Source organism: Phalacrocorax carbo, chromosome 8, assembly GCF_963921805.1.
Source record: "Phalacrocorax carbo chromosome 8, bPhaCar2.1, whole genome shotgun sequence".
NCBI lineage: Eukaryota > Metazoa > Chordata > Aves > Suliformes > Phalacrocoracidae > Phalacrocorax > Phalacrocorax carbo.
In genome coordinates, this window is record NC_087520.1 from 15,685,534 (window position 1) to 15,700,961 (window position 15,428).

Below are 15,428 nucleotides of genomic sequence, written 5' to 3' on the forward strand. Positions count from 1 at the left end.
GAGATACCTTTAGGCAGCTAGCTCGTATTTTCCACTATGACTTGGAAGGAGTATTTTATCTCTTACCTTTAAACAAAATTCACAGGAATAAAATATCTAAATAACATTGCAGTTGTAACCTTAGCAGCAGATTTTTACAAGTACTGAAATGCCTAGAAATGCAGAGGACCACCCCCCAAAAAAGTGGGGAAAGCACATAGGTGCCAAACTGCCACCAACTGTACTATAGCCCTGCCCGTCAAAGCTACCTGGGTGCTTCCAGGAGGCAAACTCAGATCCTCAAAAACAAGTGGGCACCAAGTAGAAATATCTATTCTGCTGCTGTGAGTCAGGAAGAAGTTAGGAGCTTAACAGACTCGAGAGAGCAGGCAAGGGAAACACACAGCATTGAAGGGAAACGCCCCAAATAGCCTAAAGCAAATGGTGTGTACACCCCCTCTCCCGAAAATGCCCAGCTGCCCAGAAGGCAGATACTTTCTTCCACTCGGTCCAACTTGCTCAGGCAACACACGAGGAGGGATTCTACCAGTAGAGGAGAGCTATACAAGCAAGTGCTCACCTGGGTGAGTCACAGCCCTTAAATGACTCCTCATCAGCAGTGGTGATGATTGTGGTGCAGAAATACATGCTTCAAGGAAAATTCATAGGCGTGAGATGTAAATCTCAGTATGATTTATGTTAGGTATAAATGACCTAAATGATGACCCAGCTGAGCAAAACACTTTGGTAAACCAAGGTTTTGAATATTGTGTAGTTTGCATGTTTAATGGGACTGGGGCTTTCATCACGGAGTGGAGAAGGAGAGCTAATAACCCATTGATTTTAAGGCCCATTTGGGAAAGGAATTGCCTATACGGATCTGATCACCATGCATTACTTCGTATCATCTAATACCCTGGGCACGAAATAATGCTGAGAGATGCAAATTACAGAGCCATTTTTATCCTGAGAGGGATTGTGCCTGTGCATGCGAGTGTGGTACGGGGGTGCTTTGGGTTTGGGCTTAAAGCAAAGTCAGGAGGGACTCCGAGGAAACGGCTGATGCTGCTCCGCGCGGCTCTAGTTAGCCCAAGCTCTGCCCTGTGCATCCACCCACTCAGCTGCTCGGCCCTATGTGGGAAATCACTTACATACATGATTAAGCAAAGTTCAGAAAGTGATCTACCCAAAGTTAGGTTCCACTGATAATTTGATAATCCTTAACTCTCATTAATTTTTTCCATCCTTGTTCAGCAAACACGAGTTTTCCAGGGCTTAAAACTTCCAAACAGGAGGGAATGTGAGTACACAGCATGGGCTTTCCAGAGCGCAGGCGCATGGAAACAACATTTCACTTGTGGATTTAAGACTGCTTTGGAAAGATGATCCAAATGCTAAGAATTATCAATTTCATAGCAGCATCAACATATTACAACTCAGCTTGATCGGATGTGCAGCATCTTCAGCATTCTCAGACCACATCTCTATCACAAGACTCACGCTGCCTACGCTTGGATGACTCCCCCTGAATCAGCCGTGCTGCAATACGGTTGCAGGAGCTGCTGCTGCCCTCACGCTGCCTGCATGCCACTGGTCTTTATCCTCTGCTAAGTGGAGTGTTTTAAGAAGTCTCCCATGAAGGTAAAGGAGTGTTTAGTAATGAGTGGGAGGGTGGGAAATAAACCACGTTCCCCTGGCAACTAGCCAGAGCCCACGCTGCAAGAAGGCTGTTTCAGAAATTGGGAAGTCAAACTGCTGCCCGTACATGACAGCCTGACTCGAGTTGTCCACCATGCAGCCCAAGTGCAGTACGTGGACAGGACAATCAACAGGATCAGCACAACAGCCAGCCCACTCCCAAAAGGTGCCCTCTCCTCCACGGAGCACCCGCATCCCCCAGGATTTAATTCCTTTGGACGGAGAGGCTCAAACTGGTAGAGTCTAAAGTGCATGCAAGCCCCCATGGGTGGCTTTGTCTGTTGATGGACCTTCAAAGATACACAGCAGGGACTGTCGGACAACCCTGTCGCACCTCATTCAGGCTGGCAGGGAACACCGCTGTCATCCACGGAGGGGGATGTATTGTGTATTTGTTCCCACTGGGGTTTCCCCGAGGCTTCTCTAAACACTGGGTTTACCGGACCAAGTAATTGGAGGTAACCCCCACTTCTGTCCCCTTCAGCATGACCACTCGCATCCGTACCCCCGTACCGCCCACACAATCTTGTCTTACATGACGTGGATGCACGAGGCAGCCTCTCTCCCTCGTACTCAGCACATCTCAAAACCTCGAGAGCAGCTCCTCCAAAACAAAGACACCAGCAATAACCCTGGCAAGCCCAAGTGCGCAGCTCCCGCTACATAAGCCCCACTATTCGGTGAATATTCCAATGGCTGCAACGGAAGCTACTGTTTTCTGAAGTTCTTTGGAAAGTTGGCGCGCCCCGAGGCTCGATCCCGCAGCTGCAGCCCGCAGCACACCCCCCGGGCAGCAGCGGCGAGGAGCGCCCGCGCCCCGCCTGGGCCGTCACCGCCGAGCCCAGACCCACTTGCGCTGCTTTTAATAGCAGGGCTGTAAGCACTCTGTGGCTTTGCACAAGACCCTCGCCTGCCACGAAGCCGATTACTGCAATATGCAGCATAGTTTGCTCTCTGCAAATACACAGTTTCTGGCTTACAGCAGTTTGGGAAAAACTGCAGGGAAATCAGGAATGCCAGAAGCTTATGGTCATGGGATGCTCGGACAGTTAAAGAACAAGGCTGTCTTGAAAAACAATGCAGTTTGTAGATGTTAGGGGGTACAGATAAAACGTAACATCAAACGCACATGTGAATATGGACACCCGTTCATTGCAACCCCTTTGCATTATTCAGAGCTTGACTCTTCCACACTTTAGCTAACACGCGGACTTCTGGCTGTTCTGCATGCGGTACTTCGGCTTCTCCTCTCCGCCCTGCACACGGTGCTAATGCGGAGAGCAGCGCAGCCGCATCCCCAGCCGCTCTGCCCACGGAGCGGCCACCAGCAGGTGACAAGCCCAGCGCAGATGACCAGGGCGGGACCCGCGGCCGGGCTGCGCTGCGTGTCCCGCCGCCCGCCTGCGCAGGACCCCGCGGCGGGGCCGGCAGCGCCCGCAGACCGGCGGCTCGTCGCCGCGCAGCGAAGCGCGGCGGGGAAACGGACCGGACAAACGGGGAGAGGTTTGGGGCGATGCACAGCAGCAGCAGGGCTCTGCGTGGGGACAGTGACAGGGCCGCGCAGCGCGGGAGCGCGGCCTTTCCCCGGACCCTGTAGCCAGGTATAGATTTCCCCGTTGGTTTTGGTGGTTTTTTGTTTGCTTTTTTATTTTGTTTGTTTGTTTAATTCCCGCCAGACACCTCCCCTCGGTGGCTGTTTTCTAGCGCAGGCTGCATATTCCCGGCTGGTGAACGGTACCGGTCGAGCAGCTGCACGGTCCCAGCACCGTCACCCACGGTGTGACAGCATTTGGCCCTGCCTTTGGACCTCCACAGCCTTCCCCCGACAAACCAAATCCCGGCTACAGCCCGAGCCTGTGCCCTGGTACTGCCGAGAACGGGACTAGCTAGGGAAATATTTCCTTAATCCCTCACCCTGCGTGATTGCCTGCCCCTGAAATGCCCTTTGCCGTGGCCGGGCTGGGGGAAGAGAGAGCCCAGCACCAGGAACGCCTTTCAGCTTGTGCAGACTCACGGTGACCGGGCTGCGCCGCGCTCCTCCGCCGGGGGAGAGGCAGAGCCCCCGCCCCGCAGGACGCGGCCCTCCGCCGTCACGGGGTGCTCCGGCTCCGGTCCGCGGCTGGGGGAAACTCGCCTGCATCACCGCTGGTTGCTAAAAAATATCATTTTTGCAGCTTCCCCCCGTTGCTGGAGGACCGCGGAACTACACGGGAGTTTGTTCTTAAAAATAACCCTCCCGCAGCCAGGTTGTTAAACGAGCTCTGCTGCTGGCGAGCACGCGGGGAGCCGGCACCCCGGCGGGCCACGGCCACGGCCGCCCGCCGCCCTGCTGCCAGCGCGGGGGCGCGCAGCGAAGGCAGGGAAAACGAAAACCGTTGGGTGCCGGCCGGGAGGCGTCCCGGGACCGCGGCGCCGGGGTGGAAAAATGACCGAGGGCCAGTGGGCCCCTGCGCCGGCGAGGCCACCCGTCCCGGGAGGCGGCGGGCGCTGCGCCCCCCTCCCGCCCGGCCGCCCGCGCGGGGTTTCCACCGTTGTCCCAAACCTGAGGCTCTTCCCCGCCGCTTCCCTCCGGCCCCGGCGGAGCGACCGGCAGCAGCGCGTACCACCGCCCCCGGGGCCCCGCTCCGCGCCCGCCCGCCGCCCCAGGCGCCCCGCTCCCGGCCCCGCTCCGCCGAGCGACCGCGGCCGCCTCCCGGCTGCTGCCCGCGCCCCGGCCCCGGCCCCGGCCCCGGTTCTTCCCCGGCGCGGCGGCAGGCAGGGAGCGGAGAGGCGTTTTTAAAGAAAACGTTTATTTACACGTCTCGGCAAGTACAAAGTATTATACATGGTCTGTGTCAACCCCAAATCTTCTTTATTATGAAACATAAGGCGCTTTCTCTAGAGTCGGTGGCAAAAGGAGAGGGTGCGGGTGCTGTTTCGGTGCGCTAAAGCTCATCGGCTGGAAGGGTGAGGACAAAATGGAGTGTGGGTTTCTGAAAGGAGCCCTTATTACTACGGTGAATAAATTACAGCTGACATTAACTTCACCTGGGACAGATGGAAGCTACCGCTTTTCAGCTTAATAGGGTTTCCTAAGCTAATGAGTTATCACCGGCTCCACTTAGTCCCCTCCGCTAAGTGATAGGTAGGTATTTTTTTCTTTAGACTATCCTCAGAACAGGAAAAAAAATAGCCTTTTGTTCCAAAGCCAACACAAAATACCTATGTTCAGATTTCGATATAAATAATTGAGGTTTTATATAATTCCATATTAATAGTGCCCAAAATCTCGATGCATAAATAAATTAAATTATTAACACTTCTTACAAAAAGTGACATATTTCCCTTCCTAGTGGAACATCGACACGAATATACAAGCGGACCGCGGGGCCCCGCGACGGCAGCGCCCGGCGGCTCCGCTGCGCGCCGGCCTCGGGGAAGCGCCGCGGCGGCCCCTGCCCCGGCCCCGGCCCGGGCTCCGGCTCCGGCTCCGTCCCCGGCCCGCTCCGGGCGCCGGCCCCGCGGGCGCCGCTCGCCGCCTCCGCGCCCGCCCCGTCTGCGACGAGCCGCGGCCCCGGGGGCGGGGGGAGCCGCCGGCCCAGCTCCGCGGGCGAGTCCGCTGCGTGCCCGGGCTGCCGGGCTCAGACGAGGGAGGTGACCGGGGGGATCTTGGCGCTCTCCTCCTCCCAGGGCTGCAGGTTCTGCAGCGCAAACAGCGACGAGTTGTGCAGGCACAGCGGGTCGGGCTGGATCGACTCGTTCAGCGACTTCTGGAAGGCGTCGTGCTGCAGCTGCAGCATCAGCCGGCTCGCCTGCTGCCGCTCGGCCTCCCGCTCCTCCGCCGTCTGCCGCCTGCCGGGGGACACGCTCAGCCCGCGCCCCGGGACGCCCCGCCGGGGCTCCGCGGGAGCGCCGTTCGGGCGGCGGGGGGAATCGGGCGCCGCCGGGCCGCGGCGCGGTGCGGCCGGCGCGTCCCCGGCGGGCAGCGGGACAGCCGCCGCTTCCCACCGGGGCTAGGCACCGCCGGGTCGGCGGCGGCCGCTCGGCCTGCGGCGGAGGGGCCTGGGGCGGCGGGAGACCCTGGGAACGCCCCGGCACCGGTAATCCCCTGTTTCCGAATATTCCCGTTTTCCCAAGGTCCCCCCGTTTTTGTTTTGTTTTGTTTGGGGGTTTTTTTGTTGTTGTTGTTTTGTTTTCTGACTAATTCCCCGTTTTTCGAATAATCCCTCGTTTTTACGAATAATCCCCCGTTTTCCGAATGGGGGACTATAAAAAAGAAAAATAGAAAAATAAAAAACAATAATGATGATGATAATAGCACTATAGTAGCAACAATAATAGTAATAGTAATGATAATAACAACAAGTCACCCCCGACCACTGCGCGGCTGGCGCGGGGTGCTCTCCCGGCCGGAGCCGGGGCTTCCCCGGGGGCGGCGGCGGGACGGGGCGGCCCCGGGGGCGCGGGACTCACCGCCACTTGGTGCGCCGGTTCTGGAACCAGGTCTTCACCTGGGCGTCCGTCATCTTGAGGGACTTGGCGAGGGCAGCGCGCTCGGCCGAGGCCAGGTACTTCTGCCGGTGGAAGCGCTTCTCCAGCTCGCAGATCTGCACCCGGGAGAAGGACGTCCGCGGCTTCTTGCGCTTCGGCGGGGTCCGGTTCTGGTAGGGATGCCCGATCCGCCGTGTCACCGTGAAGGGCGTCAGCGCCGCCGCCGCTGCCCGGGTGGGAAGCACAGGGGTCAGCCCCGCGCCCGCACGGTGCCGGCCGCACCCCCCCGGGGCCGCGGCTCTGCCCGACGGCCGCCCGCCGCCCCCCGAAGGGGGCCTGGCTCCCCGAGGTCCCGCTTCCACGTTTCACCGAAGGGCTGCGGGGTCGAGCGGGGCCCAGCCGCCCCCCCGGGGCGCCCCGCCGCCAGCCTCGCGGCGGCCGCGCTCTCCACGGCGGCGGGAGGGCGGTTTTTCGGATCGCTGCGAGCGCGGGGGAGGGAAGCATCCAGCGGGCCGCCTTTGATTTTACTACTGGCATTAGCGATACTGTTATTTCGTTTTCTACCTTTTATCCGCCTTTCCCTTCGTTGTCGGGCAGCAGGGAGGGGGGTGGTGGTTGCGGGGGCGCGGCGCGGCTCGCCCGCTCCGCCCCGGCGCCTTACCTGTGAACCTGTCCTTGACGAAGCGCCTGCTGCTCTCCATCCAAGGGAAGTTGAGGCTGCCCAGGCTGGGCACGGCGGGCATGGCCGGGATGGCGCTGGAGATGGGCGGTGGCACGGCCCCGGGGATGGGCCTGTGCGCCGGCACCCGGATCACGCCGGCCGGGGCCAGGCTGAGGTTCACACTGTAAGATCCAGAGTCCTCGAAGGGCGCGGCGATGGCCGGGAAGGGGGCCGGCAGGGCCGGGTAGGGCGCGCCGCCGCGGCCGCCGGGGCCGCCCAGGAAGGTCGCGCCGTCGGGGCCCCGGGGGGGCGGCGGGGCAGCGCTCTCCTGCTCGGGGCTGTTGAGGATCTGGTCGATGCCGAAGCTGATGGGCTCGTGCTGGTGCTGGTGCTGGCCCTGAGCGCCCGCCGGCGGATCCATCCTCCTCCTCCTCCACCGCCGCCGCCGCGCACCCCTCCGCGCCCGCTATAAAGGCGCCGCCGCTCGCCGCGCTCCGCCGGCCCGGCCGGCCCCGCCGTGCGCCGCGCCGAAACTTTGCCGAGCGCGCGCCGCCCCGGCAGCCGCCCCGTCATCTCCTCGGGGCCGCCGCGCGCCCCGCGCCGCGTGCGCCCCCGCCGCCGCCATTGGCCGCCGCCGCCCAGCCTCTGCGCTCCCATTGGCTCCCGCCGCTCGGCACCGGCCTCGCGCCCGGGCGCGGGGGCCCGCCGCCGCCGCCGCCGCCGCGGTGACATCACTGGGGCGCACGAACAATGGGGCCGCGCGGCGGCGGCGGCGGGCGGGGGCGGGGCGGCGGGGGCGCCGTCGGGGCCGTCGGGGCCGGGGCGCGGGGCCGGGCCGCACGTCGGGGCCGCCGTCCCGCTCCCGTCCCGCGCCCCGATGGGCCGGCCCGGCCAGACGCCTCCCCGCCATCCCGCCGCCCCGCTGGAGTCGCGACCCCCCCCGACGGCCGCTCCGCCGGGTGCCCGTCCGGCGGCGGGGCTTGGTCCCGGCAACCCCGCAGCTGCCCGGCCCCCGCGGCCCCCGCGCTTGAACCGTGGGGCCGGACCGACCGCCCCGACGGCGGCGCGAAGCGGAGCGGCGGCCCCAGGCGGTGCCCGGGGCCGGGCGGGGCGGGGGGAGGCGGGGTATCCCCGCGGGGCCGGATTCCGTTCGGGCTGAATTTGCGGCCCGGCGGCGGGAGCCCGGCGCGCGGTCGCCGAGCGAGTTTGCAGACGCTCCCTGACGTCCAAATTGGACTACAGGCGTTAAAAATTAAATAACGTTCAGCCGCATTTACTTAGTTCCCCCCTTATAAAGGGAAATGAAAACAGGGAATAGAATTTCCCTGTTAATAGAATGTAATGGCATTTGATCAGCACCTGGCAGGGCGATCCCGGGATGCCGGAGCGGTGACGGGAGGGACTTGATTAGTTTTTAAACCTTAGGATTCAATTACTGCGACGCGCCGAGGCGCTCCGACCGCCGCGCAGCCGGGCGGGCCGGCCCGCCCAGCCACCGGCCCCGCCGGCCCGCCCAGCCACCGGCCCCGCCGGCCCGCCCAGCCACCGGCCCCGCCGGCCCGCCCAGCCACCGGCCCCGCCGCCCCGAGCCGCCGCGGCCCCGCCGCCCAAGCCCGTGGGGGCCGGGGGTGCCTTTCCCGCCCCCTTCCCTCCCTGCCCGGGCTGGAGCGCAGGGTCGGGCCGGGCCCCGACGGCCGCGGCGGAGCTGCCCGGAGCCACTGGCTGCCGCTTCCCGGTGCGGCGGGGGCGGCCGTCGGGGGGGACTCCCCGGCTCACTTGCACAGAGGGGCACCCCCCGCCCCGCCCGGCGGCACCACCGCGTCTGTTAAACACCCCCTCCCGCCCCGGGGAGAGCGCCCGGTGTCGGCTCCGGGCGGCGTAACCGGATTGTCCCCGCTCGGTGCGGCGGGTGCGAGTGGAGCCGCCATCAGCCGCCGCTATCCCGGAGCGGAGCTAATGGGATTGACACGATGCCGGCGTGACGGTGCGGGGTCGCCCGGCGCCACCGGGAACGGCGGCAGGACCCCAGCCCTCGGGGCCCCGCTCCGGCCGGCCCGGCGGGGAGGGCGGGGAGGCGGCGGGGCGGGGGTGGGAGGTGGGGGGGGGGGGAGAAAAGGAGGGGAAAAAAGAAACAGGCGACCGGGGGAGGATAAATAAATAAATAAAGTGACACCCAGTCCTGAATCAGGGCAGGCTTTGTTAGAGAAAATTGCAGCTTGATCTGCATAATGGGAACTCGGGCTGCCCAAGGCTATCTTTTTATTGCATGTGTGTCTGCTGTTATCAATTTTGTGAACGATTTCACAGGGAGCCTGGCAGACTTGAGCTGGAATAATATGCAAAGATGAGCTTTGAATAATGAATGATGTGCTTTTAAACCAATTCCAAAGTGTCTGTGATAGTACAATATGAAAAGGGGTGGTAAGTAATAGTATATTTAAAAGGCGCTAGTATGTTTTTATTACTATATTTAAAAAGATATCTATATTATTTTTGTGAAATGGATAATATATCACAGAGTCTTTGATAATCAGCTAAACAATACATTTTTCTTTGGGAAAACTCTCCCGGTTTTACACAGTTAAATATAGAGTATCGGCGTACAGCTTTGTAACGCTCGGCTACCTTATTAAATATTAACTCTATTTTAATATTAGCTTTTAAATTTAATATGTTGACGTTCTGCAGTTTTACTTTAATTATGTTTTATAATTAATAACCCGGGACGTATGGTATCCTTAAATGCAGCTCTCCCGCAGCCGCCTCGTCTCCCTCGCCCCTCGGCGGGCGGGGGCGCGCAGCCCCGCGCAGCCCCGCTCCGGCCCCAAAACCCCCCGCCGCTTTGCCGAGGGCCGCGTTTCTTTGGGGCCGGGCCACGCTGTCGGGCTCCGCTCCCCGCCCCGGGACCCCCGCCCCCGGCACCCCCCGCCCGCCCTGCGCGGAACGAGAGAAGCTGCGGCCCCGACGGGGCGGCCGGGCCCGGAGCCGGGTCCCCGGGTCCCGCCCCGGCACAGCGCGGCTCTGCGACCCCCAGCAATGACCGCGGCATGGCTATGAACCCACCCGCCCAAACCCGCGCTTCTCCGTGCCATCGGGGTGCCAGACCCGGCTCTGGGCTGGCCCTGCTGGGCGTGGGGGGCCGCGGGACTCCCGAGCAGGCACAGGGCACCGGCAGTGTGTCCCCAGCACCCTGTACCAAGGCAGGCTCCCCCAACACAGGGCCACAGCTGAGTGCAAAGAGCCCTGCACCCAGCAGGGCTCTGGCCAGGCACCAGGCACGGCACGGCACGGCACGGCACGGCATGGCGCGGCACAGCACGGCGTGGCGTGGCGTGGCACAACACAGCATGCTGTAGCCTTTGCATGGCACAGCATGGCACGGCATGAGGTCAGCCTGTGTGCCAGCTGCAAGCAGCCGGCCGCAGGGGTGCCTCTAACCCAAGCACGGGCAGGTCGAGCGGGTGCAGCACCAGTAGGACAGTGCCCATCTGGGTGGGGGGTGCACAGGCAGGCAGCCCCACAGGACTAGCAGGGCAGCCACCAGAGCCGTGTGGGCAGGGGGAGGCCAGGAGGAAGAGCTTTCCAGGGCGTGCAGGGAGGCTGCTGTGGAGCAAGAGGTGAAACATTGTCATTCACTGTAAAACTAAGACAGCACATTGTACAAGTATTAACTGAGATGTAGTGCCGAGCGCACCATGCTGGCAGAAAGAGGCACGGCGCTGCCACGCTGCGGAACGGCTCCTTCGGCTCTGGTGGGGAGCACAGCTGGGCTGGCTCTGCTGGGCTGCGTGGCCTGGGCCAGCATGGCAGTGTGGTTTCAGGGCATGCTGCACCCAGCCACCCGCAAAGGCATGGGGGACGCAGTTAAGAGAGGGGGAAAAAGTAAGTAACACTATGTGAAAAGAGTGGCCACCTCCCCAGCACCACTGGGCAGAAGGGACACCTGCCCAGTTTGTCACTGAGAGTCACTGGGGGCAGAAAAGCAGTGTCCACCTCACCTGTCCCCAAAACCCAGAGCTGTTCCCAGGCCTGGCTGCCATGGGGAGACATGGAGGGGAATGTGCCACAGCCTGCTGGCACATACACTCCTCTCCCCTGGGAATGTCTTTGCGCTTGAGACACAGAGGGCCCTGCAGGGAGGGTGCCCTCACAGGACCCGCATCCTCGCAGGACCCGCCATTTGCCCAGCAGCGGCTAATGCCACCGTTCAGCTCTTCAAGCGCTTCCTGTAGGATGGGGTAATAAAAACACGCAATGAAATGCACACTGACCCAACCGCAAATGCCTCTGCCTTTCCAAAGCAAGGCAGATCCATCACCCCTCTTCCACTGTGGCACCAGGCATTTCTGTGTCCGCATTTGGAGTGGGTTTGCCAGCAGTGACCCCAGCTGTGTCGCTGGCATGTGCTCCTGCATGCTGAGGCACCAACGTGTGCCGCATCCACGGCCAGGCCTGCGGGCTGCACCGCACAGGGAAAGAAACAGGGCTGCAGCTCTGGTAGCGGCAGCCATTCCGGGAAAGCAGAGGAGTGATGGGGACGGTCCTCTCTCCGGGACAAGTCCCAATGCCACGGAAAATTAAATCCCTGTTGGGAGGAGGTTGGCAGTGCCAGGATGTTATTTAGTGCCTGGGACTGGTGAGGACAGGGTGGTGGCATGGGCTGGTGGGTAGCGCCATGCAGAGGGTCTTCAGCTCCTTCCCACCAAGGGGCCCTGAAGGTTCCCCAAGGACAAATACAGTACACAGGAGCAAAGACAAATGGTCCCTGGTCGGACCAGACCCAGCACTGAGCAGCTGGAGACCAGAGAAGTGCCATTCCCCAGAGTGGCCTCAAGGATCGCTCCTGCCCCGTCATCCTCCCACAACCTTGGGGCCAATGATGGATGGCACAAAAGGGACCCATAGCAGCCCATAGATTTAAATCTGGCTGCACCCTGAGAGGGTCCCGTGCCACTCGTGCCAGCCCCGGCACAGCACAGAGCCCCCCCCAGGAGTGGGCTCAGCCCCATGGGCCAAGGAAGACGTGCAGCCCCAACGGCACATGCAGCATCCCTCCATGCAGCCCAGCCGCTCTGCTGTAAAGTAGCCTCAGTTAAATGTTTACTGTCAAAATTTAGCATGGGCCAAATGATCCATTACACTTTTTTGTTTTAATGTTTACCATTAATTATTTTTAAAAAGAGGCATTTTGTTTCTAAGGTGAGAGGGACAGTTCTCTGGGCATGAGACCAAGAGAAACCACTGTGGTGCTCCTCCAGTGTTTTCAAAACAGTAGGCAGCGTTTTATAATAATGGCCCGTTAATTGATGGTGCATTACTGTGCAGTTCTACTGAGCTGCCTAGCGCAGCCGCCCGAGAGCAGGGGGCTGCAGCGTGATTGACATTCTTGCAGGAAACCCAGGGGCAGGGCGGCCCATTCGCACGCTCGGTTGGGCTCAAGCAGCCGCTGTGAGGCTGCACAGAGGCCAGGGGGCTGCTAATAACCCCCCTGCATCCACCAAGGCTGCTCACATGTGGGCTGCAATGCTGTGCCTGGCTGGAGAGGAGAAACCACCCCAGAGCTGGGGACCCTTCCACCCCACACACTTTTAAACAGCCATAGAGCCCATAACTGCTGTTTATGCAATATAGGTGCTGTGGGTGCACCCAACCAGTCATGGAGGTGACCAGGAAGTGCCTCCACCATCCCTGGGTTTGTGGTGCCTGGCAGTGCCCACAGAGCTCATCCCAGGACATGCCAGTAGCAGCAGCGAATTCATCTCTGACAAAGCTGTGGAAATACAGGCTCAGGGTCTTCAGTGAGCCCAGGCAGTCAAGGGGCTGATCACACCCGAAACAGATGGGCACATGTGCTTCAACTGCTGCTTAACTGCTGCACTGGGGCTTTAGTCCAGCCGAGCGCTGGACCTCTACTGCCTCGAGGAGCTCCACGGAGCATTAGCCAGCCCACTGCATCTGTTCTGCTGCATTTCCACATTTCCAGCTCCTCTCACGTTGTCCCATCCCTGACTTTCTGGCTGTGCCGTCCTGTGCTGCCCACCCTGGCACCCTGTCCTGTATATCCACGTGTCCAGAAACTCAGATTTCTCTGAAGGCTCCTTCATTTGGGGCCTGGGACCGGTGATGGCTGCAGCAACCCTTGCCTGAGGTACTGCCTGACAGGTGGAAGCCAGTGCTTAGAGGAATAGGGGTTCGACCAGTGTCTGACCTGCAGCTCTGGTCTTCAGTGGCATCTTTGTGCTGTCTCTCCGGCTGCTGCACTGCCACAAGTAAATCCTGTTTCTTTAAAGGATGCTAATGTAATCTCTCACACATCAAACTCCTCTGTTTTCCTCAGACCCTCCTTTAACACACAGGAATTCACAGGTTGAGAACTGGTCTCTGTCCTTGGCAGCTTGGAAGTCTTGGGAGCCTGAGACTGCAGCAAGTGGCTGTGCTGCCAGAGCCCAGCACAGGGCTGCAGGAGGCACCGGTAGCTGCCTGTTGCTTTAGGTTTTGTCTCTTCCCATAGGGTGACAGAGAATGGTGATATCTTGCTTCATGAGAAAGTAGCAGCAACACTGAGGTGTTTCTGCTATAGCTCCTGCTTTTGGAAGTGGATCTTGGAGTGGGCCAGTCCTGTTCTCCAAAGCCTTTTCTAGATGGATATTGCTGCATAAACTGAACGCATTTTTGAGTCTTTTGCACATCACTGATAGCATATGATTTGTATGGAAGTCAGCATGACAGAGGACACAAAGAAGTTGTTCCCCAGCTGTAGCTCCAGAAGTAACATCCTTGCAGGGCCTGTGGGGTGACACCGGTGTTCAGGCCGGAGAGGGACACACAGGTGCTCTGCATCCTGGCACGTGAAGGAGAAGGAGGAGGGAATGGTCAAAAGCAGCCTATGCTCAGCAAGCTGCCACCTGAGCTCTCTGCCTGTACCCTCCAGAGGGGACACGACACATTGGGCAGGCAGGGGGTGGGGTGTGCACACAGAGACCCCTCATGGGTGTGGGCCACTGCAGCTCACAGGCCCCAGGACAAAGCCCTGCCACGTCCCAGTGATGGAAAGGGACCCCATTCCAATCCGGTCAGGGTGTCGTGCCTGCGGCTGTGCTTTCCCAGGCAGGCAGCTCGCTCCCGGGGAGCAATGCTGGGGTAGGGCACTCAGTCCTTGGTGCTCAGCAGAGCACAGCAGCAGTTTTTTGTCAGCCCACAAGGGTTAAATCAGCTGCTCTTTTTCTGAAGCAAGAGCTCTGGTGCTGTGGAGTGTAAAGGTCATTCCCCTCTGCCCTTCCTTTAGTCTCGGGAGGGCTGCACCTCTCCTGGCTCCAGCTGGGGAGAACTTCACCCCACACAGGCAGAAGGGGATGGCCGGGGGGAGCTGAGGTCCACCCTCATTAGCCCTCTCCCCATCAGCCAAGGTATATTCCCTGTCCCCCTCCACGGAGGAGCTCGAGGCAGCAGCCCCGTGAGCGGAAGCTGACCGGCTGAACACGGACGCAGATAAACCTCCTTGCACTCCCCATCCCAGTGGGTGGAAACAGTTAAACCCTACTCACAGAGCAAACAGTTAAAGGTGGCTCACAACCTCTGACAGACGAACGTGCCTTAGTGGTTTCAATTCACACTTCAAAGTGCATCTTTATAGGGTTTGGTAACCTTAACCACTATATTAAAAAAGCTGAAACTTCGTTTTAGTTCAGAATCTATGCATGCATCCATGAATGCCTGAGACTGGATGAGATGGGGAAGGTACGAGGAAAGCGCTGAGGAAGGAACCACCACGGAAAGGGAAGAGCGCAGAGAGGATGACGGGCAGATGCGGCTCCATTTCTTCCTGCAATTGCCGATAAAAGCAGGCAGTTGCAAAGCCGACAGAGAATGTCCCGGTACCAGGGACAAACCCTGAAAGAGGCATAGACATCTGGTCTCCCTGAGCAGCAGTGCCAGCCCCAGTTTGAAGGAGAAGGCTGGAAGGTATCGCAGGTCTGTGTGTAAACCCGGGAAAGCAGCCAGTGTTTCAGTGTGGCTTCCTTCTCTCTTTTATTCTTATTTTATATAACAACAAAGAGCTGCTGCTAAATTTTTCTACTAAATATGACTTTTGTTGAGCAAATTACATTAGGATGGATGCTGCAGGTATCCATTAAGGTTTATTTATCGTGATAGTGTTTGGATCTCACACTTATAAATAACTTATGTTATGGCTTTTGTTTGTAGAAATGTAACTTACATATTTTATTATGCTTTCTGTACAGCTCAAAAAAATGTTGTCAAAGAAGCACCTCTTATCGGCAGTCTAAACTATGCTACATAAAATCTACACTAACATTATTTTTTAATACGGCAAGGAAGCATGTTATCCCTCCACAGTTTGGAAGGTTTGCTGTCATCATGAACTCGTACTACAATAAAACATTAACAAGTCTGAGGAATTATTTTGTAAGGTGTGCATATACTGATGGTTGAGTTTCTTCAAAGGCTCCTTATGTGAGCAGGGCAAGGTATTACAATTTTGTGTTTTCCCCAGAAAGCTGACTTTGCCAGCTCTAGTGAGCAGAACCTGACTTGTGGAAGGCTGCTCTAAGGATGGTTTGCTCTCCATCACACAGGGGCAGACACTTACCTGAGGTTC

General features: G+C 59.4%; 2 protein-coding genes across 2 annotated transcripts; one reads left to right on the top strand and one right to left on the bottom strand.

Moving 5' to 3' along the window:
* Positions 1–4,997: 4,997 nt before the first annotated feature.
* On the bottom strand, positions 4,998–7,229 carry TLX3 (T cell leukemia homeobox 3). The gene is made up of 3 exons (XM_064458123.1): positions 6,809–7,229; positions 6,130–6,373; positions 4,998–5,508 (listed from the first exon to the last, which is right to left on the bottom strand). Exons 1-3 carry the CDS (start codon positions 7,227–7,229, stop codon positions 5,298–5,300), a joined length of 876 nt encoding a protein of 291 aa, XP_064314193.1. The 3' UTR covers positions 4,998–5,297.
* A 329-nt stretch (positions 7,230–7,558) lies between these two features.
* On the top strand, positions 7,559–10,164 carry LOC135314610 (basic proline-rich protein-like). Its single transcript, XM_064458166.1, has 3 exons — positions 7,559–8,032; positions 8,234–8,903; positions 9,557–10,164. The coding sequence occupies exons 1-3, from the start codon at positions 7,559–7,561 to the stop codon at positions 10,162–10,164; spliced, it is 1,752 nt and encodes a 583-aa protein (XP_064314236.1).
* The last annotated feature ends 5,264 nt before the right edge of the window (positions 10,165–15,428 follow it).